The sequence below is a fragment of the Capricornis sumatraensis genome, chromosome 3, assembly GCF_032405125.1.
Source record: "Capricornis sumatraensis isolate serow.1 chromosome 3, serow.2, whole genome shotgun sequence".
Taxonomy (NCBI): Eukaryota; Metazoa; Chordata; class Mammalia; order Artiodactyla; family Bovidae; genus Capricornis; species Capricornis sumatraensis.
Window position 1 is genome coordinate 117,117,081 of NC_091071.1, and position 25,387 is coordinate 117,142,467.

The window sequence follows — 25,387 nt, forward strand, 5'->3', positions numbered from 1 at the left end:
GCTGCTAGAGGATGAGCAGAAGAAGTGGGAGACCATAGGAAGGAGATGGGCTATAGCAATCACTGTGGTCAGACAGAGGAGGAGACTGGCCAGGTCTGGCTGCACACCTCCCCAAGCAGGCAGCTACTCATGGGAGGAGCAGGCAGTGGTTCTAGAGTGTGAAACCCACCCAGCACCTCCCAGCTGGACAGCTTCCTCATAGACAGCCATCCCACCACCCAGCTCTCTCCAGACCCACCTTCCAGTCCCCTGGAGGTGCAAACCCACCACATCCTTGCACAGTTTATGAAAGCTTAGGTAGTTCCTGAAGAGTAAATGGTCAGGACTGCTGATGCAACACCCGTCACCTGTGTAAACCACGGGTGATGGGGAGACAGATGGATGGGAGGGTGTGTTTGCTGGTCAGGTGTGGTTCTTCTGTGACACCCCCACCCCACCATGGGAATGGGCTCCTGAGTCTCCGAGAGTCCATTCTCAAGGGCAGGAGAGAAGGTCCTGTCGTCTCTCCATCACCGGGTGACTACTAGCAGGGAACAGGAGCTCTGTGGATCTCCTCCACCCCTGCCCCTTGGAACTAGGCTCAGCAGGTCATGTGGAGAACCAAGGTTGAGGTGGGGCACAGTGGGGCCCTCAGCTGGAGCCCCCACCTTCTCACTGTGCATGGGAGTGGGGACTGCCTTGGGCCCAGATCCACTCACATTCTTGCAGGAAGGGCAGAAGCTCATATTCCTGGTGCAGGAGGCTGGGTGGATTCTCAACTCGCCACGCTGTTTGTAGGGTCCTTGCCATCCCAGTCCTGCCCTAGGGCTTCATAGAGGACCAGTCCCAGCTGCTTGCAGCCCAGCAGAGCTAGAGAAACTAGCTCATGGAGCAGTTCTCAGACCTGGCTGTAAATCTGAACTAGGACGTGTCTTAAAGATGCACATTCCTAGGCAGTGACCCCAGAGTGGTTGTCCAGAGTCATAGAGGGAGCAAGCATTTAGGCCTTTTCCCTCCGTGCTAACAACTCTGCGATATGGGTGTTAAATATGCCCTGCTTCCTTTTCACCGCCTTCTCACAGAAGCCCACAAGATGCTCTGAATCTCTTATTCTCAGCCTGCAGAAGGAGATGTGCATACGGGGACAAGAGAGGGAGGGGAGGAAAGGGGACAGACGTAGCACCTCAACCGTAGGGAGGACAGTCGCCTCTGTTCTCCACTCATCGGGCTCCATACCTAACCTCTGACATCCATGACCCCAGTACCTGCCTGGACTCCGGACCACCACTAATTGCTCCCCTGCATCAGCTGATCCTGAGCTGTGATTGGTGCACAATACTCCAGCAGTCACAGCCCAGGCCACCCTGCACAGAGAAGGAGCAGGGGGTAGGGTGGGGTTGTTGCTAGAGACAGGTGGCTCTGGGGCTTAGCCATCAGTTCATGGAAAGCCCACACGCTGACCCAGATCCCTTCAGGAAAGAACAGGAATACCAGCTGTGTGAGGGCTTCCACCTTCCACCATCCTCTGGGTACTCTGTCACGTGTGCCAGTTGCCCAGCACCCCCCTAAGAGCCATTCAGGGTGTCTGAACCCTACCTCATCCTGGTGACTGCACATGAATACAAATGGTCATCCCCACTTCTCTTAAGAAAGTGGTTTCTTGGCTGTTGCTGGCTGAGCTCATGAACTGTCATGAACTGTCAGGGCTGGGTGGATCTGAAGACAGCGTTTTCCAAAGTCAGTGTTCCACCAAGATGGCACACTCACAGCTTGATAAACACACAGCTGGCCTGGCTCGCAGCTGACCTGCGTTGTCCTGGGCCTCTGACAGCTCTGTTCTCAGCCAGCCACCGAGGGGAGCAGAAAGACAAGTGGGAATTTTCTTGATTCTTGGCCCACACACCAGGTTCACATGCAGAAGGGAACAGGCTCTATTTGTGTTTCAGGAAGAGCATTCTCTGCCCTCTGCAACCATGCATGCTTCTGCTGAGTGAGATGGGACAGAGGAAGAGGCTTCTGAAGGGCATGCCTTCCTGGCTCCTGGGCCAATTTTCGGAGGGGGCCCAGGGTTGCCCCCCAGGGAAGGGCCTTGTCTTCCTCCAAGTCAGTCAACACTGCCCTTCCTTCTGCAGGGAGTGCTCCTTAAAAGCCGCAAGGCTGACCACTTCTTCAGAGGAACTGCCCAGCAAGTGAGCGTGGAACCTGGAAAACCCCCAGGACAAGGCAGTTTGTAGGGCAGCTCCCCCTCCTTCCATGGCTGGCTGAGAGTTGAGTGACAGGACGGGTGTGGCCCTTAAAGAGCCCTCGAGGCAGGTCCTTTCCTCTCTCTGGGCGGCAGGATGCTGAACGCAGATGCAGTCACAGCAGCTTATGTCCAGCCCTCTGGATTATATCATCTACATAGCTCAGTCAGTAAAGTATCTGCCTGCAACGCAACAGTCCTGGATTTGATTCCTGGGTCGAGAAGATTCCCCTGGAGAAGGAAATGGCAACTTATTCCAGTGTTCTAGCCTGGAGAATCCCATGGACAGAGGAGCCTGGCGGAGCTACAATCCATGGGGTCGCAAGAGTTGGACATGACTTAGCGACTAAACCATCACAAACCCTCATCAGTACCACTTGAGCATCTTCACACCTGCTGGATATATGGGGAAAACTGAGGCATGACAATGTTGGCTGCTGTCCCCAGGGACATTCTCCTAGTAAGTAGCACCACAGGGACTGGAACCTGGACAGTTTGACTCTAGAGGGCTCCTCTTTGCCCCAACCCCTCTGTGGAAGTCCCTCACGCTTAGAGAGCTTCAGATCTCCAGCTCCGGGAACGTGCTCAGCAGCATGGGACAGACAGCTCATTTATAATGGAATCTGCCTGTAAAAGTTTAATGAGGAGCGTGTCTGATAAGGCAGCCTGCTCTTTGATCTTTGCTGAATGCCGGCCCTCGCAGAGGAGTTGTTGCCTGACTCTGGGCTTTGCGGAGAGCCGTGTGGTCAGCTGAGAGCAGGAGGGGCCCCAAGAGTGAAGCAAATCTTGATGTACAGAAATGAGGTGGGTCTGCAGCAGGGGAGGGTGTGCAGAGTTGGCATGGGGAGGAGTTCCCCCAGGGAAAAGGTCCTGGTGGGTGGAGAGGTGATCTTTCTCATTTCTCTCCTGACTCACTGGGTCCCCATCGTCTTGGGCTGTTCCCATCCTACACTCCCAAGGTGTAGGCAGTACAGCATGAGACCAGAGTTCAAATCCTATACCATCTATGTACCCGTTACATCCTTGGGCTGGCTGTGTAACCTCTAGAGGCTTGGTTTCCCCATCTCTAAAACAGAGACAAAACAATCCCCTTCATGGGGTGCTTGTGAGAATTAGGCAAGTGAGTAGTGTGAAACACAGAGAACAGGTCCTGGGACCTGGTGGTTGCTGGATAATGGCTTGCTCTTTTCACTCTGCTGTTGACACCAGAAGGAAACCCATGTTTTCTTCTAGGCACTCTGCTGGGTGCTGGGCAGATTATGTTCTGTCCAGTCCTCTCAAATGCCCTGTGAGTTGCACGATAATTCTTCCCCATTCACAGAACAGAAAATTTGAAGTTTCCAGAATTTGAGGGCTTCCCAAGGTCACTCACCCAGAAAATGAGATCTAACCCTCAGCCTGAGATCTTCTTTCTGCTGTGATTATTCTCAGGGAGGAAGGGGCATCTCATTGTAGGTCTTAGGGCTATAGTGTGTTATCTGTGCTATAATCAATCCAAAGGAATTAATCACTAACAGTAAAATCTCAGGTGTTGGTGGACAGATTGGCCTTTGACCTGGGGGCCACTGCTTGTGACCATGTCATTCACTCTGGGTGGAAGCTGCTGCCAGTGCCCAGAATGCATCCATTTATTGAGCTTAGTTCTTTCTTGCTTAATTCTTTCTTTCTCTCTGTGTCCCAAGTGTGGTCACTCGGGGTCACTCCTGCCTGCCTTAGTCCAAATCTGTTGAGGGATTTTGTGAGCAGTGAACTGCCCCTGAGTCCTGTTGCAGCTGCTCTCCAAGCCTTCATTACTGCAGCCAGCATTGCTGCATCAATGATGTGCTCCAGGACCCATGGAGAAGTGTATCTGGCACTGTGGGAGCCCGTTCTTTCGTCTTCCCCTTCCGGGAGCTGCACTCCTGACATGTGGACTTAACCTGTCCTGCCCAAGCAGAGAGGCTTTTAGTTGTTGCTTCCCTCAGTGGGGAATTTCTCAGCACCCGTTCATTTGATGACACTCACCTACTGCCGTCAATGTGCTAGCCTTGCACCGGGCATGAGGGATGCGGCCCAAGGAGATGCAGTCTTGGTACCCACAGATGGCTCCTGGCCTGGGAGGAGGAGGCAGGGCAGTTACAGGGTGATGTGCTTGGGTGGGGTGTTGGGGGAAGCGGGGAACCCAGAGCACCAGGAAGCCAGGAGTGGCAAGCATTTATCAGCAGGAAGGCACAGAGGCTTGTCTCTGCCCGCATGACTCCTGGCCCCAGCCTGCCGGGGTGTGGGGGGAGCTCCACAGCCTTTCTGGAGCTGCCCTTGTCCTGATGAGGGGGCTTGACTCCCAGGCCCTTTTCAAAGCACATATTAATGCATTCGGAAGCTTGGTAAAAATTGGCAGCACACCCACCGCCAAGAAGACAAGATGTCTTATCTAAACTATTTGGGATTATCCATTTAGTTTTGACAGGCAGCCAGGAAAGGAAATTCCACACACCCCTTTGGCTGGCCCAGGCCAGAGTCGAAGAATTCTCACTGGAGAGGAGATCCCCTCTATACAGCCCACCCTCCATCCTGGCCTTTTCTCCTTGCTAAACCCAGACTCTAGGGAAGCCTAACAAAGCCCCTCTCCCAACCCTGAGACCGAGTGTCTCACTCCCACCCATAGCTCCCCCTCCAGCCCCCTGCATTTGCCCTGTGATGGGACCATCCCCCTAAAGCCATGACTTTCTGGGAGGTTCTACTCAGCTGTGCTCAGCCAAGGGTGACTTGTCTTACAAGCAGGATCCACATACCCAGAGCTGTCCCACACCTCAGCGCCTTGTGCTGTGCTTAGCTGCTCAGCCGTGTCTGACTCTTTGTGACCCCATAGACTGCAGCCCACCAGGCTAGTCTGTCCATAGGGATTCTCCAGGCAAGAATACTGGAGTGGGTTGCTCTGCCCTCCTCCAGGGGATCTTTCCAACCCAGGGATCAAACCCAGGTCTCCCACATTGCAGGCAGATTGTTTACTGACTGAGCTATCAAGGAAGCCCAAGAATACTAGAGTGGGTGGCCTATCCCTTCTCCAGGGGATCTTCCTGACCCAGGAATTGAACCCAGGTCTCCAGCATTGTGGGCAGATTCTTTACCAGCTGAGCCACAAGGGAAGCCCAAGAATACTAGAGTGGGTAGCCTATCCCTTCTCCAGGGGATCTTCCCAACCCAGGAATCAAACCAGGGTCTCCTGCTTTGCAGGCGGATTCTTGATCAGCTGAGCTACCAGGGTAGCCCCCAGGTACCTTGTAGAGGGGAGCTAATCCAGTTGCCTCCCAAAACACGTGGGTGGAATCCATCACCTCCCGTCCCCCACCCAGCTCAGCCTGCACAAATCAACAAGTGATCAGTTTGCTAGGGAAAAAAGCCTCCTTGATACTCCCCTCTTGTTTTTTCTGCTTTGAGGGTTTGGATGTTTGAAAACTCTGATAACCTTCTCATCCTTCTGCTCTGACGAAAAGAAAATGTGATAAAGCGTGAGTGGTTGGATTAAGCCCGGTTGTCTGTGTGGCTAGGTCTTAACCAAATCCATCTGTATGGCCTCCTTTGTAGGCGCAATTTTATAACCTAATTTCCCTACCCAAACATCAGTGTTTACTTAGCAAGAAATCTGCTCTTTGTCAGCTGAACACAGTGATTTCTTTATTATGGGTCTGCCCTGCGTAGGGAGTGACAGCTGAGAGCTGGCGCTCAGCTAGGTCTGGTGGAGCATGTGGGTCTCTACCGGGTGAGCAGAATGTCTGAAGGATTACGTGTATACACAGATGTCTGTCTGTCACAGAGCAGGGTTAGGGTTAGGGTTAGGCTTAGCTGAGGCTGGCTAGGAGGGGACCTGGCAGCAGACAGATGGAGTGGCCAAGATGAGCCCACCTAGTGACCCTGAAGACGACCACTGGACCTTTCAGCAGCCTCACAGATTCTCCACGACAGCCCTGTGGTCTCTCCACTCCCCAACGCAAAACTTCATCCACTCAGCCAGCTTCTACCCAGCCACCTTTTTAAAAATTTGGTCTTATTACTTTGAAGACATACAGGAAAATAGCAGAAGCATGGTTATGATGTAAAGAGTGACCATACCCATTGGTTCCCTGCCCTGCGCAAGGATGGGGGATGTGCTGGCGTCCTTGGGACGCTGAGTGCCCCTCCAGGGTCCTCCTTGGAGCTCCCTGTCTCTTGGAGTTATCACCTTCCTGCATCTGTGACAGTTCTACATGGTGTCTGCTGTTGTTGAGTCGCAGCTGACTCTGCAACCCCATGGACTGCAGCATGCCAGGCTCCTCTGTCATTCCATATCTCCCGACGTTTGCTCAAATTCATGTCCATTGAGACCTGGTGTCTGACTCTCCTAATAATACACTGTTTGGTTTTGCTCTGTGTGCTTTATATAAATAGAATTGTTGCAGATGGATTCTTGGGAAACCTGATTTCACAGGCCACAGAATGTTCCAGAGAGTCATCCCACTGATGAGTGTGCTCTTAATTTGTGAATTCTCACTGCTCTGAAGCAGTCTGGCCTGACAGGCACCTGAGATGCATCTGTGCTTTTGCTATCTTGAACATCACTGCAGTGAACGCTCTAGCACTGATCTCCGGGGCTCGAGTACTGCCCGTTCTTCAGAATAAATGTGTGTCTGAGAATGAAATTGCCAAGTCACAGGGTATTCACGTGTTAACCCTCCTAGATGTTGCCAGACTTTTTGTCGAGCCACTCCCACCAGTGAGGGTCAAGAACTCAGCCTATTCCACATCCTTGTTCCCAGGGTGATGTCATCCACATTTTAATTTTTGCCAAGACGGCATCTCCTATGATTTGATTTTTCCATTCCTTTGTTGCTAACGAAGTTGAATACATCCTTTCATATGTTTATTTGCCAATAACGTTTCCTTCTCACGAAATGCCTGCTCAGTTCTTTTGCCCATTATTCTACGGAGTTGTCTTTTTCCTGCTCATCTCACTAAGCTTTTTACACATTAAGGCTACTCATTTTGTGGTTGGTTACCTGTGCTGCAAATATCTTCTCCCAGTCTGTGCCTGGTGTCTCTGCTCCTGTAATGAAGCATCTGGGTCAAGGGACATTCCTGTTATAACCTGGTGCAGCTTACTGACCCTTCCTTCATGAGTTTCCCCTCATGCTCTCTCACAACCCAGCTGTCTGGTCTGAGCTTCAGCCCCTGGACTCTGCTAGCTGTTTCCTGATTTGACCCACCTTTTTTTCAACTATTCTATCACAACACCAGGCCTGCACCACTCACTGACTCCTTTCCATTCCCCTGTGAGAGTTGAGGCCCAACTCAGATGCCACCTCCTACAGGAAGCCTTCTCAGATTACCCCAGAAAAGTGAAGGAAACCTTTCCTTCCCACCCCTCTTTTGGCTCTGGCACCTTGTGTACTGTTTGTAGGCTACAGTGTCCACACTCCCTCCCTGATCCCAGAGGTCCCAGCATGGTGATTTTTTTTTATTGAAGAATAGTTGATTTACAGTATTATGTTAGTTTCAAGTATAGAGCAAAGTTGTTCAGTTATATATATATATATATACTTTTTCAGATTATTTTACATTATATAGGTTATTACAACATATTGAATATAGTTCCCTGTGCTATACAATAGGACTTCATTGTTTATGTTTTATATATAGTAGTGTGTTAATCCCAAACTCCTAATTTATCACTCCCAACCCTTCCCCTTTGATAACCATAAGCTTGTTTTCTAGGTCTGTGTGCCTGTTCCTATTGCATGATTTTTTAGAGTTCACATATAAGTGATATGATATGGTATTTGTCACTGTCTGGCTTACTTCGCTTAGTACAGTAATGTTCATGTGGCTGCAGATGGCATTATTTCATCCCTTTTAATGCTGAGTGATATTCCTCTGTGTGTGTGTGTGTGTGTGTGTGTGTGTGTACTGCATCTTCTTTATCCATTCCTCTGTTGATGAACACTTAGGTCGCTTCCATGTCTTGGTTGCTGTACATAGTCATGGTGATTTTGTCAAGGCACCAAAGTGAACTTTAGGTTGGGTTGGGGGAAGGAGCTAGGGGATTGTCTTTTCCTAACAGCTTGTCATTACTGGGACCGTATGACACTCAGGCGCTTGGCTTAGACCTGTGTGTAGGGGAGGGGGTTCAGAGTGGACCCAGGGAATGTCAGGGTTGACCAGAGACACTCCTGGTTCAGCACATATCGCTCAGGTTGACAGCCACTTGCCCTACTTCCTGGGTGAGAAGTCCTGGCTGAGTCTTCTTCCAACCCTTCCCCTTCGGTAACCAGAAGTTTGTTTTCTGTCTGTGTCTATTCTGTATATAGATTCACGTGTATTCTATTTTAGAGCTGTCAGGGACCCACCCAGTGTTGTCAGAGACCCATACTCTTCAGCGGGCAGAGGCAGTGTTGTGTGAGCACGGGAACAAATCAGCGACTGGCTGGCTGCTTCGGCCGGGCTCTGTTTTGCAGGTGTCCTTTTGCTGTTTTGTAGAGCCTACCCCCTGGTGGCTCAAACACATGGGCTTGATCCCTGGGTCAGGAAGATCTCCTGGAGAAGGGAATGGCAACCCACTCCAGTATTCTTGCTTGGAAAATCTCATGGACAGAGGACCCTGGCAGGCTACAGTCCATGGGGTCACAAAAGAGTTGGAAATGACTTAGCAGCTAAAACAAGAGTCTCCCCCATGTGGACAGAGTGCAGTTCAGATGCACCAGGAGGTGCCAGTTGGTTTCTGATTTAGGGAGAGGTAACTCTCCAGTGACTTTCAAGGGAACTCACTGTACCTGTCTTTATAATTGCAAACCCCCATAGTTTATTTCGAAAAGGACTTGATTTCTGGAACTTTTGAAATCCATGTGTGAAAAAGTTGGTAAGCAAACTTGCCAAGGTACAGTTTCCATACAACAGACATGAAAGAAAACCAGACAAGCAAGAAACAACACAAACAAAACCAGTAAACAAAAGCCTTGGAGAGGAGGTTGAACTCCACGCAGCAGGGCATGATGGAGCTCCATTTCTTTTTTAATTCTTTTTATTTATTTATGGTTGCATCAGGTCTTCTTTGCGGCATGCAGGCTTCTCTCTAGTTGTGGCACGTGGGCTCCAGAGTGCAAGCGCCTGAGATCCTGCACTGGAAGGCGGATTCTCAGCCACTGGACCACCAGGGAAGTCCCCCTGGAGCGCTCTTTCTGTCTGTTCGTAGGCCAAAGGCTTGTCCGGCAGGGATGCCCATGAGAGCAGACCTGTGCCCTTCCTGGCCCCGGGTGCTAAGAGCCCCAGTTTAGGGAAGAGCAGAGCTCAGAAGAGCAGGCCAGCTTTAGGAAATTCACTTGCTTCTGGCACATCAGTGGGCCTGAGGTCACCTGCCTGGTGTTTCTGAGTAAGCGGGTCCTTGGCCTGGGTGGCTCGGCCACAGCAGAGGGTCATGGCCTCCCCACTCTGAGCCCACTGATCTGCCCATGGCCCTGGGATCCTGGTGGGTGGCAGCAGCTCATCCCAAAGGCAGGACCTGTGTGTACAAGCAAGCAGTCCCCGGGGCGGGCAGAATTGGCATGTCAGGGCTGTGTGCAGGGCGCGTTCAGCAAAGGGGAGCCAGTGACCGTGTAATCCAGGCGGCTGGCAGGAAGGCATGCTCCAGATCCCTGTGACACAGGGGGGATGGAACACAACCCTCAGACACCCTCCTCCACACCCCAACCCTGGTGTGAAGGGGAGCTCCTTTTCCTGGCCTGCCTGCCACTGATGGAGTACCTACTGGGGCGAGGCTACTCCAGGAAACAGCACACTGACTCTGCTCTCTTAAGAGCTGACAGTCTCAGAAGAAATGTGACAGTAATAATGACAGCAACCCCTGCCCCATCCCGTGGGCCTTTTCCGCACCAGCACAGTATGCTTGACACACCTTCCTAGCTCCTAGCAAGTTACCACCAGCTCCGTGGCTTACAACAATAGGGATTTCTGCTCTTATGCTTCTGGAGGCTCAAGGGGAGTCCCTTCCCGGCCTCTTCTAGCCTCTGGCATGGCCAGTACCCCTTGGCTTGTGGCCACTTCCCTCCAGCCTCTGCCCTAGAGTTACGTTGCCTCCTACTCCTCTGGGTCAGGTTTCCGCCTGCCTGGCCTCTCTTAACACTTGCGCTGGTATTTAGCATCCACCCAGATAATCCATAGGGCTTCCCTGATGGCTCGGTGGATAAAGAATCTGCCTACAATGCAGGAGACCCGGGTTCAATCCCTGGGTCAGGAAGATCCCCTGGAGGAGGAAAATGGCAACCCACTCCAATATTCTTGCTTGGAAAATCGCATGGACAGGGTAGCCTGGTGGGCTACAGTCCAAAGGGTCACAAAGAGTTGGACATGACTGAGTGACTAAGCACAGATAACCCATAATCTCATCTCAACATCCTCACCTTAATCACATCCTTCAGATGTTTTTGTTTTTTTTTTTCCCCCAAATACAGTAATTTCACAGGCTCTAAGGATTAGAACATGGAGACATCTTTGAGAGACATCAGCTTCCCACACTTGCCTCCTCTCCACTCCTCACTCGTATTTGTAAGAGTGCTTCTGTGATTGCTCTTTCTGGACGAAAAAGCAGATTTAGAGAGGGGCATGACTTGTTCCGAGGCCCATGGTCAAAAGTGAGGCAAGGAACCCCTATCTTCTGCTACAATGCCTTGCTGTACACTGGACACACTCACTATTTCATCCATCCATCCATGTCATTCATTATTCATTATCTACTCATTCATCCATTATCCATCATCCATCCATCCGTTCATTCTTTCAAAAAGTTGAGCACATGTGTGCCCCCGACTGCACAGGGCCTGCTGCTGGGGGAGTAAGTGAGTGGAAGTGGGCCTGGAGTCTGCCGCTGGGGCTGCCTGTCCATTGAGGAGACAGGCCCCATGTGAACCCATCACCGCAGGTGCCTAATGACCAGCCACAATGGACGTGCTCAGGTTCCGGGGAAGGAACTGTCCTCCACATCCAGGGCAGGGTAGGGATGAAGAGGAAGTAGGTGTGAGTGGAAAAGCAGGTGTCTGGGGCCAGCTTCCTGAGGAGGAGCAAGGCAGGGCCCAGGACCAGAGAGAAACCATGAGGGAGCACGCAGGATTCAGGAGAGGGGACAGGCACCAGACCGCGCAGGCAGGTGGTGTCCTGGCACCATGAAGGCCATCAGGCACCCCGAGAAGCAGGCTGGAGGGGAGGTGTGAAGGCCTGTAGCCCCAGGTGGCCAGGCCTCTCCTTTCTTCTAGGAGCAGATAGGATAGAGTGATGCCCAGGACTGGGTGCCCGTGCTCTGCCAACTGTCACTTTGGGTGTCAGTCATGCTGTCTGTGAAATAAGACATGGAAGGTGTTCCCTTCCTATTTCTGGCCCTCCTGACCTGCATGGGAAAAGGTCTGTGAATATAACTGGCAGCAGGAATGTCTCTGGGTGGCCAAGGGTCCTTCCTTCCGGCTGCTGACCCCCGCCTGTGCAAACCTGCTCTGATGGCTGGTTCTGAGTCTGAGTGAGTCAGCACCCTCAGCTCCGCATTGTTCTCCTCTCCAAACAGGCACCTTGGGTGGGGTCCAGGCCCCCAATCCCCAAATGAAGGAGCACGTTGGTTCCTGCCCAACACCTTGGCTCAGACTGTACCAGGGGTCAGATATACCGCCCCCCACTCCTCCCATCAGCACAGACTCATTCAGCTCCACAGCCCGGCGGAAGCCAACACCCTCTAGGAACGCACCTTGTTGTGCCAGCGCCCAGGGATGGCACCCATCCCCAAGGGTCTAGGCGTGCTTGCTCAAGTCCAGCCAGCGTGAGCTGCAGTGCACACGGACGTGCAGGGCTCCCATCACCATGCCTTCCCTTTCATCTCCCTCCAACACTGGTGCTCAGCACTTGGGGAGGGAGGGACCCAGGGCTGGATGCTGGGAGAGGTGGGCGTGGTCCTCTCCACCCTCTGAGTGCCTTCCATTTGCTCATTTGTTAAATGTGAGAAAAGAGACAGTGGGCACGGGCCAAGCACCTGCTTGTCACCCAGGAATACAGCACACAGTTGCCGTACTGAGCTCTTTGTGTCTCCCAGCTGCCCAGCCTGCTGGTGAGGGTGCGGATTGCAGGCCAAGGTCCACAAGAAGTAGCAGAGCCGTAATTCAGACCCAGAGAGTCCAGACTCTGTCTACCTGTGTGACAGCTCCCCTCCGCCAGTGCCCGCATCCCCAGGGTCCAGTCAAAGCCATGTCTGTGAAGGGACATCCAACAGGACTTCTCGGGGCAGAGACGGCATCAGAGGACCGAGCCTGCCTTCCCAGAGTCAGAAAACGCTCGACCACTTACAGCTCTGCAACCTCGGGCCAGGCTCCTAACTGCCCCCAACACGGGCAGTAAGACCTGCCTTGAAGAGTTTCTGAGCCTGCTGCACACTGTTGGCCTCTAGCTCACGTTGACCACGTGGTGAACGGCACCGTTCCTGGCAGTGCCCACTTGGACTGGAATGGCAATGGGCCAGTTGGTCTCCACTTGCTGTTTTCCTGCTCCTCTTTCTCCTTTTTCTCCTTTCTTCCCGTGGCTGGTCGCCTGGCCCTGAAACCTTGTCCAGGGGCTTTGCAGGCCCCTCCCAAGGGGAGGGAAGAAAAGAGGAAAGCGCTAATGTTGGGAGGAACCACGGGACTCCTGTCCTGCAGCAGAATCAGCCCAGAGAGGCCGGGCCCCGCTGCTCATCACACACACACAGACACGCAACATGCACATACAAAGAGACACACACAGAGACACAGAGAGACACATGCACACATACACTGACATGCACACATAGACACACACACAAACATTCACAGACACACATGTACACACAGACACACTCATGAGGAGGCAGGAGGTAGCTGGCCATTCCTCTTACCCAGACTCCTGCTTGTACTTTGTGCCCAGACACGGAAGGGCCAGCACAACTGCCCTCGCTGCCCAACAGCTGTGGGCAGAATGCCTGCAGGCCAAAGAGTGTCACAGAAGAACCACAGCTCAAGTCTGCCTTGCAGGAAGCCAGGCCCCAGATCTCCCGGGCAGGGGGAGTCAGGGGAGGCTGCATTAGTCAAGGCTCGCCTTGACAAGCCTTGGCAGTTGCCTGAGACAGAAAAAGTCAGCTGGAACTGGTTGAAACAAACAAACAAATGTATCGGCTCAGAGAACTGGAAAGGACGAGGGTACTAGCTCCTGGTGGACTTCCTCTGGTGGCTCAGTGGTAAAGAATCCGCTTGCCAGGGGAGGTGACACAGGTTTGATCCCTGGGTTGGGAAGATCCCCTGGAGAAGGATATTGTAACCCATTCCGGTGTTCCTGCCTGGGAAATCCCATGAACAAAAGAGCCTGGCAGGCTACAATCCATGAGGGTCCCAAAAGAGACACGATTTAGCAACTAAACACCAACAGCTAGCTTCCAGTAAAGCCAGATCCCTATCCAGGGGCTCACGTCAAGAAACTTGTTCCATGACTCTCAGCTCTGATGCTTGTGTTTCCTCAGCTCTGTTCCTGGCCTTGCCCCTCAAAGCCCTCAGCGGCTCCACACTTGTACAACACCTGTGGACAGAGCACGCTTCTTTCCCAAAGCTGCTGTCTTGAGCACATGCCCATCTCCAGTGGTGCCTGGGGATATGGGATACTCTGACCATCTGAGCTGGGGTCACGTGCCCCCACCCACAGCGGAAGAAGAGAAGCAGATCCAATGTAGATCCAGCCCAAAGTTCTCTGTGGCCTCTGCCACTCCCCCCAGGATATAACCTTTGCAAAAAGTTCTTACATTCCAGCCCTTCTTTGCACTTGCTTCCTTTATTTCTAATATACTTGCCCCATAAACTCCTCCTGGGTTCCTCCTCTAGAACCCAAACCAAATGTCACCTTCTCTGAGAAGCCTTCAGGCAGAGTTAGGGAATTTATTCCTCTGCTGGAGTCTTTATCAAACTAGCTTGTGTTTCTGCCTCTTCCATTCGGGCTGTGAGCTCCCTGTGGGTCCCTGGTCACATAGCTAGTGCTCGGGGCAATTTTGTTGGGAAGATGCACAAATATGGGAAGAAACAATTGATAAGATCAGGTTCTGATGAGCTCAGAGCTGGACTGAAGTGGAGAAGGTGATACATAAGGGTGGAGTCGAAGCTGAGCAGCCCACAGGGAGACTAATGTGGTCAGTGCAGTTGACAAAGGCCTGCAAGCATGTGAGTGTGCACACGTGTACCTATAACCTAGGAAAATGTAATGTCTTCTAAAAGCAGCTTACACACCTTGTCCCTCCTTCCACCCTCAAGGCCACTTCCGAGTCTCTGCCCAGTTGCCAGAATTCAAGGCCTGGATGGGTCATGGCTAAGACCAGGGTTGGGCTCCCACAGCCCATAGGCATGGAAGTGGAAGGAGAAAAGGAGGCTGTGGCTGGGGGATGGCCTAAAGAAGCAGCTCCAGTGTTAACCAGCAGCTGCCTTTCCTGGCACACCCAAAGGCCCTGTTCTTGGTTCCCCAGCCTGGCAGCACCATCTGCGTGGGGACTCTTAGTGGTGCTTAAGGTGGGACAAGCATCCAAGAAAGAGAAACTCTGGTCCCTGAAGGACCAGTCTTGAAAGTTGGGTGTGTTAATGTGATTTAAGGTCACTGGGAAGCCCCCTGCTCCCCCTGGTGCATTCCTAATGCTTTAAATTCTACCATTTGAAATTCATTCCTTTGGCTGTGTTTGGTCTGTTAGAATGACAGTCTTGGAATTTTTGTGACCCTGGAGCCTATCAGTCACTCAACAACCCAGTGTGAGACAGAGGTTCTAGCTCCCTCCTAAGAGCTGGGTTGGATTGTGCGTAGTGATGGGATGGGAGTTGGGGGGAAGAGAGTGGAAGAGCTGGAAGAAGGCAAGGGGAGGAGAAATCAAGTTCTTCTGTTCCCGGGTGCTGTCCCTTCCCTGGTCCTGCGCCCACCAGAGCCCTGCTCACAAAGAACTGCAGTCATCAAGAGCACCTTCCTCTCTGCTGGGGGACCCTCTTGGATTAATGATGGTTCCAATACTTGCTCTCTTAGTGACCTTGGGTGAGGTACCTAGCCTTTCTGAGAGTGTTCTCATCTGTAAAATAGATATAAGGTGCCAACTTTGTGGATTTTTTATTGAGATTATTAAAGGAAAAACATGCATGTGACCCCCTGGCAGCTGAAACCCAGTCTTGACGCAATGCCAGGTCAGGGCACAGCTAAGCTGGGCCATGCAAAGGGGATATCCAGGGAGGCTTCCCAGAAGTGTCTAGACTGTTACCTGTAGCTGTGTTGTTAATGGGCCTGTTGTCTTGGGTCCTGGGAGCCTAGGTCACCAGATGCTCCACACCCAAAGTTGGCTGGTGGCTCAGAAGGGAAGGGAAGGGACTTAATGCTTGTTTAGCTGCTCCCATGTCCCCAGCGCAAATCTTTGTGTACCACCTGGTGAGGCGCCAGGGACGGGCAGCATCCTAGCCTTAGACACCCAGATGAGTGGAAGGATTGGGGTTGGCCCCAGCCTGGGTCCCCCTGGACGGCCCCCAGAACCCAGTCCTGCTCTGCATTGCCCAGACTCACATTTGGTTCTGTCTCTCCTGGGAGGCTCTGCTGGCCCAGACCCCTCTCCCAGGCCTGGCACTGGAAGCCCTCCTGTCACTGGAAGAGCAGGGGATGTTCTGTGCACCCCATCGTCAGCTCTGCGGTGAGCTGACCCATCTCATGGCCGGCCCCTGTTGAATCTACTTCGGGACAGGGTAGTGGTCTCTCTGAGCTTCCTGCCATGTCACACCAAGGGGACAGGGAGACCTTGGCCCCGTTCCCCACTGGGGCAGGAAGGACCTGGGCTGAGGGCAGCATGGTTATGGGAGTGAGGACTTGGAGCTGGAATTGAATCCTGCCCTTGTCTCTGGCAACATGGCCTGGGGGTGACTTCCGTCCCTGGACCCGGACCCCTTGTGGGTAAAGTACAGTTGTTGGTGCCAGAGTTTTCATGTTTCCTCCCAGAGGCCATCAGCTCCTGCTTCCTTCACAGGCTGCTGTTTTGAAGTCAGCAAGGCATCCCTGAGGGGAGGGGATGGCCTGGAAGAAACTTGAGCGCCCTATTTCCTTGGTGAAGAATGTGACGGGAAGGGGATGATGGAGGTCGCTGCCCTCCAAAGGATGGTGACAGAGGTGTGGAGACAAGAGTGCCAGCTCCTCGGTGTACAGACTTGGGCCCCACCTGCCACCTCTGGGCCCAACCACTGAGGCTGGACAGGATTCCAGTCCCACCAAGGCAGCTCCCCAGTGGGGTGCACGTTGCCATGACGAGACCCCTTCCAGCCTCCTGCTTGGCCAGTGGGATGTTTGTCATCATGGACAGACAGGGGCTGCCGTGTGCCCTCCATGTGTTCCTTTAAACCCCCCTGTAATCACCCACTTGTCTGGGGTCCATGCACCCCACAGGGTGACCTGATACTAGGGAGGCCTGACCAGGCCACTTAGGGCCACCAGATTCATCAATTACAGACTGCCTTAAGCTCAATGCCAGCCAGCGTCCCTGCGAGCCCTAGGACCTGCCCTACCTTGAATTGTCTGGGGGAGGACCCCGGCTCTGAGGACTCTCACTGAAGGTGCATCACTTGCTCACTCCTCTTGAAACGACACTTGGCTTCTGTGGCCGGGGCAGAGCCACCTCTGGTCCCCGGACTCAGTGCAGTTTCCTCACAGGTGGCCTGGGCTCTTAGTAGTGTTAGTCACTCAGCCGTGTCTGACTCTGTGACCCCACGGACTGTAGCTTGCCAGGCTCCGCTGTCCATGGGATTCTCCAGGCAAGAATGCTGGAATGGATGGTCATTCCCTTCTCCAGAGGATCTTCCTGACCCAGGGATTGAACCCGGGTCTCCTGCATTGCAGGCAGGTTCTTTATCATTTGAGCTGCAAGGAAGCTCCCTGGGCTCTTACGGCAGGTTGTGCATGAGAACGGCTGGAGGCTATGGCTGACAGCAGAAGCTCCCCTCTGCCAAGCCCAGTACCTGGCTCAGGTGTGTCACCATCGCTGGCTTTGAAAATAACGCTGAATGACTGTGGGATGTCAGCTGCCTGCCAGGCACTTGATGTAGCAGTGCCTGGGACACGCCTTGCTCCTGGATAGAGCCTGGTCACCTGGCAAGCACACCTGCCCACCTAAGAGGAGAATCATGCCTCCTTCGGGGGAGCAGAGAGCTTGTGCCAGGGGGAGAGGCTTCAGGGAGGGCACTACTGATTGGGTCCCTGGACCTGGGCCTGCAGGGAGGAGAAGAAATTGCCCTGGCAAGGTATTGGGTGCAGGTTGGCCAAGAATTGACATGGGCAAAAGCGCTGCAACAAGGAGGCGGCTTGGCAGGTTCATTGTATCTGTATGTCCCTCGCAAGTCATATCTGCCAAAGCTCCAAAATATGCACTCCCCTCCTGGTCCGGTGGTTAAGAATCTACCTTCCAATGTGGGGGATGAGAGTTCGATCCTTGGTCAGGGAACAAAGATCCCACATGACACGGGGCAACTAAGCCCCTACACTACAACCAGAGAAGCGCACGTGCCACACAAAGAGCCAGCGCAGCAAAAAAAAACAAACCTCGAAAGTGACACAGCAGAGCGCGCACCTAGGCGGGTGGAGTGCCTCAAAAGTGACACAGCAGAGCGCGCACAGCAGGCGGGTGGAGAACCTCGAAAGTGACACAGCAGAGCGCGCACACCAGGCGGGTGAAAAACCTCGAAAGTGACACAGCAGAGCGCGCACCTAGGCGGGTGGAGAACCTCAAAAGTGACACAGCTGAGCGCACACACCAGGCGGGTGGAGAACCTCGTAAGTGACCCGGCAGAGCGCGCACACCAGGCGGGTGGAGAACCTCGGAAGTGACCCGGCAGAGCGCGCACACCAGGCGGGAGAAAAACCTCAAAAGTGGCAGAGCAGAGCGCCCACCTAGGCGGGTGAAGAACCTCGAAAGTGACCCAGCAGAGCGCGCACACCAGGCGTGTGAAGAACCTCGAAAGTGACCCAGCAGAGCGCGCACACCAGGCGTGTGAAAAACCTCGAAAGTGACCCAGCAGAGCACGCACACCAGGGGGGTGGAGAACCTCGGAAGTGACACAACTGAGCGCGCACACCAGGCGGGTGGAGAACCTCGGAAGTGACACAGCTGAGCGCGCACACCAGGCGGGTGGAGAACCTCGAAAGTGACCCGGCAGAGCGCGCACACCAGGCGGGTGGAGAACCTCGAAAGTGACCCAGCAGAGCGCGCACACCAGGCGGGTGAAAAACCTCGAAAGTGACCCAGCAGAGCGCGCACACCAGGCGGGTGAAAAACCTCGAAAGTGACCCGGCAGAGCGCGCACACCAGGCGGGTGGATTGGCCTCTGAGTGGGGAGTTTGTGTAACGCAGATGTTAAGACATCCGGACGTCACCTGTTTAGGTTCTGGTGTGCGCTCTGTCATAAGCACAATTTTCATGCCCTGTTGCACACAGTCAGTAATTAGCTCTAGTCTGCTGCAGCCACAAACGAATCATGCCTTCTCTGAAGTAACTGGTTCTCACAGTGCCTTTTCACACATCCAACATAACGGTTTTGAGGGCTTCCCTGGCACGTCTGGATTTTGCCCTCAAATGTGGTACTGACGCTGTAATAACAGCTCTCATTTGTTGACTGATAGCTGTGTCTCAGGCACTGTTTGGAGGACTTTCATCCTCACAGCAACCCTATGAAATGGGTACTGTTGTTACCCCTACTGAGCAGATAAGAAAACTGAGCCTTGGTGAGGTTGAATTACTGAGCACAGTGTGACTGAGCTGGTGAAGGCTGAGATTCTGCTTTTTAAAAAAAAAATCTGTATTGAGATGTAGTTCATTTACAATGTTGTGTTAGTTTCAGGTGTACAGCAAAGTGACTCAGTTTTATATATTTATAAGATTCTTTACCACCGTAAATTATTACAAGATGCTGAGTATAGTTTCCTGTGCTGTACAGTAGCTCTTTGCTGATTACCTATTTTATATGTAATTGTGTGTATATTTTAATCCCAAATTCCTAATTTATCCCTCCCCCCAACCTTTCTCCTTTGATAATCATGTTTGTTTTCTCTGTAGGTCTGTTTCTATCTTGTAAGTTTATTCATATCATTTTTTTATATTCCACATATAAGTGATATCATATGAGATTTATCTTTGTCTGTCTGACTTACTTCACTTAATATGATGCTCTCTAGGTCCAATCATGTCTCTGCAAGTGACACAATTTCATTCCTTTTTATGGCTGAATAATATTTCATTGTATATATGTACCACATATTCTTTATCCATTCATCTGTTGATGGACATTTAGATTACTTCCAAGTCTTGGCTATTGTGAATAGTTCTGGTATGAACATAGAGGTGCATACATATTTTTGAATTAGAGTTTTATCCAAGCCCAGGAGTGGGATTGCCAGATCATATGGTACTTTTATTTTTATTTTTTTAAGGAACCTCCATACTGTTCTTTAGAGTGGCTGAGAGTCTAATGCAGATTTATCTTAACCTCCTGCAAGGCTGACCAGATTGGTCTGAACACATTCTTTGCACTGTGTGAAGTCACAGAGAGGTCCCTATTTTCTGAAAAATCAAAAGCGAAATCTTGGTAAATTTGGTTTCCAATGACTTGGCTGTGGTTTCCCAGCAACTCCCCCCTGTCTGATTTTTCTTTAACATGAGCAAGTTTTGGAGCGGATGACTTCAGAACACCCCTGCAGCTAACATGCTCACAGCTGCCTGGAGGCCCCTGGGGGCCAGGCCTATCCTTTTGTCAAGTGGAGCAGGTACCTTCTGCAAGGCTGACCATGGAAATGGGCCACAGCCCCGCCAGGTGCATCCCTGATTGTCAGTTGGTGTCAGAGAAGAGAGACTCAGGGAACATCAGAAAGAGCCTCATGTACAGAGAGCTAGAATGATATTCCAAAATGATGGCTCAGCCTTTCAAAACTCTTCCTAAATACTGGTCTTTTCCTTTCTAGCTGATTCTGTGGCTGAGCGCTTCACTTCAGGGATTGTCCCATGGAAGTCCCAAACTCTCCATCTTTCAGGGCATCTCCTGATTCCTCTTTTTCTCAATTCTGTTAGGAAGACAAGCCCTTTGCATCTTCTGCATGCATGTTTGCATGCTAAGTTGCTTCAGTCGTGTCTGACGCTTTGCGACCCCATGGACTGTAGCCCACCAGGCTCCTCTGTCCATGGGGATTCTCTAGGCAAGAATACCGGAGTGTGTTACCATTTTCTTCTCTAGGGGATCTTCTTGACCCAGGATCAAACCCTGGTCTCCTGCATTGCAGGTGGATTCTTTAACCGACTGAGCTATGAGGGGAGCCCAAAGAATGTTGGAGTGGGTTGCCGTGCCCTCCTCCAGGGGATCTTCCCGACCCAGGGCTCAAACCCGGGGCTCCTGCATTGCAGGCAGATTCTTTACCACTGAGCCACCGGGGAAGCCCAGGTCTCTTTCCTGAATTGGCAGACTGGTTCTTTACCACTAGCACCACCTGGGAAGCCCATTTTCATGATCTGTTTTCCACACCGTTTGGTAGGAAGCGTGCATCTGTCCATTAACGGAGACTTACTTGGTAACACCTCCAGCCCTGAGCAGGCCGTGGGGGAGCAGTGGTGGCAGCTCTCAGGTGTGTGGCCTGCCGAGCTTGTGGCCCAGCAGATCCAGTCCCATGTACGCAGAATTTCATCACTGACATGAGACGCGTGGGTGGTCAGCCGCACCAGCCTCAAGAGCTTTCCACCTGCACTGACTGGCTCATGTGTTAATATGAGAGTTGAGACTCTATGTGAAGGGTGACCGAGGGATGTTGGTGCATAAAATAAATGTGTGATTGCTCATTTGGTTCTGCTGCTTGACGGGGTTCCCCGTGCAGCCTCCTGGGTGGGCTACACTTTCTTATAACGCTGTCGTTTTTCTCTGCAGGCCTCCCGCCCTGAGCGGCAGCCCTGTCATCTCTGATATCTCATTGATTCGGCTTTCCCCACACCCCGCCGGCCCCGGGGAGTCCCCCTTCAACGCCCCCCACCCGTACGTGAGCCCCCACATGGACCATTACCTGCGGGCCGTGCACGGCAGCCCAACACATCCCGCCATCTCTGCAGCCAGGGGCCTCAGCCCCGCGGATGGTGAGTAGAAAGGCCTGAGGTACAGGGTCAGAGGGGGCGATGCTAACTCTGATGCTGTGTGTTTCTCTCCCTTGCCCATGGGTTGGCGAACAGGCTGGCCTTCCTCCCTGGCACCCCTCAACAACAGGTCTTTCGATAAATGAGTGGTCAGAGCCAAAAGAACCAGGGGCACATTGGATTTTGCACTCATTTTGAAGAACTATTCATAAACACCCTTAGCATGCAAAATGATGTAGTAAGAATGATAAGTTCTGTTTATTCACTGAGGTGTCCTGTCTTGGGTGAGAATTGTTTGGTTGTGAGACACCAAAGCCTGCAGAAGCTGGTATTAAACAGAGTGGATCTTGTATCAGGGTGTCTTGGAGCCCCCAGAGCAGAAGGAAGGCAGAGCCAGGCTGGTTGTCTGTCTGCATCTCTTGTGGGTCAACACATGGCCTCCAAATGGACTCCAGCCTGCAGCGGTGACCACCAGTGGCTTCATGTCCCTCTTGAGAGGATGTTGAGTGGCCCAGCTCAGAGTCAGATGACAAACCTGTTCAATTCATTTGAGACAGGAAAGTGCAGAGTCACAAAGAAACCAGACCAGGTAAATGGCTGCAGCCACAGGACTTGAAGATGGACGATCAGGATGTAGTCATTTGGAAATGGCCCTTTAGGATTGGACCCAGGGCTGGACTCTGCGTGGGTCCTCTGAGTGGCCTTGACCATGCCTGGCTGCCCTGAAAGGTTGTGCTGCCTCCATGTGGGGCTGCCGTCTCCCAGAAAGTGGACCCAAGCTCCTGCACGTCTCTCCTGAGCATGCAGACCAGGTTCTGAATGCTGCCTCATCTTGAAGTTTACATGTGGTACAGTGGGCGGGAGGCGTGTTGCCTCATGTGGAAAAGGATCCTCTGCAGACGTGGTTAGGTTGGGGATTTTGAGTCAAGAGAGATTGTCATGATGATCCACGTGGGCCTTAAATCCAATGATAACTGTCCTTACAAGGGAGACGTGGGAGACGACGCAAAGATGGAGCCATATGGCCACAAGCCACGGAAGCTGGCAGCTCCCAGATGCTGGAAGAAGCAAGGGACAGACTTCCCCCTAAAGCCTCCAAGAAGGGGTGGCCCTGCTGACGCCTTGATTTGAAACTTCCGGCCTCGAGAGATGTGAGAGAATCAAATCTGTTTTCACAGCAGTTAGCAGCAAGCCTGAACTAACCTGTTACCGCAGCCCGGGAAAACTAGTACCCATAGTGACAGGGTGGTCCTCCCGAGGCCGGGGTCGGAGAGGGCCAGAGGGATGTCTGGAGGAGGGACGAGGAACAGAGTGCCCTCCTGGAGAGCCTGTGAGTCGGGGAACCCGTGGCTGCCAACAGCAGTGTGGCCACAAAGAGCTAAGTGGTAAGACAGGACTGCGCTGGAGGCAGACTTCCTGTTGACAGAGCCCTGGTTTTATGCCTGCTTTCCGTATACCAGCCTTGTGGCACCGACCACACACCCCTGGCCCAGCCCCAGACCCTTGAGACAGCAGAGAATGTACCAAGGAGACGTGGCTAATGAGCATGGCCCTGACCCCTACAGAGGGTGGGTTAGAGACCCTGAGGCCTCTCTGGTCCCCAGACCAAGCTCCCCAGTGAGCAGAGGTAGGCTGACAGGTTCATTCAGCAGCTGTGCCAGCTGGAAGTTTCATCAGTGGTCTGAGGCCGAATCTGCCAGAATGTGTGTTGCAGAGGACAGTGGGCATTCCAGGGGGGCTTCAGGGAGGAGGTGGACAAGCAAGGGGGAAGGGAGGGCATTCGAGGCACAGACAGGGCAGGCCGAGGCCGTGGGGCTGCAGGCTGGGGCTCTCCTTGGAGGACGCAGCAGGAGAAGGAGGGGAGGAAGAGCAGCAAGGATGACTTGTTTCCGTGGACTGCCTGTTTCTCTCTGCCCAGCACGCGTGCATCTCCTCAAAGATCTGCCAAAGCGAATAGCAGAGAGGCTGTGAAGACAGCTCTAAGAAACTTGTGCTCTGGCTTCAACATCTTTAACTCTTAAAGCGCCAGAGTCTTCAGCTGCTAAGGGGCTCACCGGGTGATGCTTGTGAACCTAGAGAGTGGATGCGATCCTGAAGCCCTGGGACCGCACCCAGCCAGGAACGCCCAGCCCAACATTGGCTGATGCTGTCATTTTTACTAGTCATTCGACTCGTGAATATGATTGCCCCCATTTTACAGATGGAAAACTGAGCCAGCTCAGAGAGGTGGTGCCTTCTTAATTTTTCACACATGGTAAAAGCCAACTCCCAATTGGGATAGTGGAGTGGCCAAAAAATTTGTTAAGATTTTCCTCTGATGGGAAAACCCAAATGAACTTTACGGCCAACCCAAAATTTGCTTTCCAAGCCTCCCTTTAATTAGCACCACACCCCTAAGTACTAGGCACCTTCAGGATATGCTGAAGTTCATCCTCCCACCTCCTTCCTAAGCCTCAGGCAGAGCTGAGTGCAAGGTTGAAGGCGGACAGTCCACCCTGGTTCTGCAGCTGTGGGACGGCCGGGGGAGCTTTATCTGGCCAGGCTGGGCAAGCACTCACCCACAGTCCCGCCTTGAGTGTTAAGGTGATTGTGGCCTGGCGCCCAGCTTTCTGGCCACCTCAGCACTTCCCATTGCATCGTCTTTCTCCTTTGGAAACTCTGGTGGATCACGGACCCTGTCAGCCTGAAGCTTGGGCCTTCTGTGGGGCCTGGACTGGGAGGAGGAAGCAGTTGTTTATGGCTTTGAGGAAAGAGGAATGTGAGGCTGGAAGCTGCAGCCCCATCAGCAGAAACCGTCCCACCCCAGCCAGCCCCGCCCAGCCGTCTGCTCAGGGCTGACCTGGGACAGCGGGGTAAGGGGACCCAGGACCCTTGGGGGTGGAGGATGGCTAGAGGGCACTGAGGGGCCTCCTCGGGCCAGGTGTGTGTTCCTCTTCTTTTTGACCAGATTCTAACACTTTCTCTCCCTCTCACCTGCAGTGGCTCACGAGCACCTTAAGGAGCGGGGGCTGTTTGGCCTTCCCGCTGCAGGCACCAACGCCTCAGACTATTACCACCAGATGACTCTCATGGCGGGCCACCCCGCGCCGTATGGGGACCTGCTGATGCAGACGGGGGGTGCGGCCAGTGCACCCCATCTCCATGACTACCTCAATCCAGTGGATGGTGAGTGCTAGGCCGGGGTTGGGGTGGGAAGCAGGACAAGGCTGACGGTTCCCTCTGGGGATGAGGCGGGTGCTGGTGGCTCCTTTTTCCTGAAGGAGCCAGATGGGAGGGTCCGGGGTTTACCCCAACCCCTGCCATGATTGTTTTCCATGGGGGACCAAGTGTAAACACCATGCAGAAATATATAGTGGGTCATCAAGGGCCAAGAAGTGTTGTAGGAATTGCAGACAGTCCAAAGAACAAAAAGGACTCGTGTCTGCCTTCATGGAACTTATAGCATAGTGGGGAGAGACAGATAGCTCAGAAATGGGGGAAGGGGAATTCCTTAGCAGTCTTATGGGACTCTGCAAAGAGTGTGGCAGAGTCCGACATGCTATGTGGCTAAAGAAAGGGAAAAAGGAAGTCGGGTAAGGAGCTTCGAGTGGATGGGGGTGCCATCTTGAATGAGGAAATCCTCACTGAGAAGATATTGGAGCAAAGAATTGGAAGAGGTGAGCCGTGCAGAAATAAGCCGAAGAGTGGTACAGGCAGGAGAGACAGCACGTGCAAAGGGCTTGAAGCAGCGTTGTGCCTGCTGGGGGCAAGAAAAGCCCAGGAGGCCAGTGGACCTGTTACCCTGTGAGTGCAGGGCCCGTAGGGTATGGCCAGGGTTCTGGGGCTGGCTGTGCTGGCCGTGCTGGCCGCTCAGGGCTTTCACAGCAGAGTAATATGGGGCCTGTGGAGAACGTTGCACAGAAGAGTAATGAGACCTGACTTATTCTTAAAAGGAATCCCGTTCTGGCTGCTGGTCAAGAACAGATTTAGGAGCAGGGTGGAAGCAGAGGTTCCAGCTGGCAGATATTGGGAGAAGTGGTCGTTTCAGG

The 25,387-nt window shown here is 52.8% G+C and overlaps 1 protein-coding gene across 2 annotated transcripts in view; it reads left to right on the plus strand.

Annotated features, from left to right (window-relative positions):
- GLI2 (GLI family zinc finger 2) overlaps positions 1-25,387 on the plus strand; it is a 190,790-nt gene that overhangs the window by 132,747 nt on the left and 32,656 nt on the right. For both annotated transcript variants that reach the window (XM_068969042.1, XM_068969043.1), the window contains exons 3-4: positions 21,160-21,362; positions 24,339-24,524. In XM_068969042.1, coding sequence (XP_068825143.1) covers positions 21,160-21,362; positions 24,339-24,524 — 389 coding nt within the window. The remainder of the gene's footprint in view (positions 1-21,159; positions 21,363-24,338; positions 24,525-25,387) is intronic.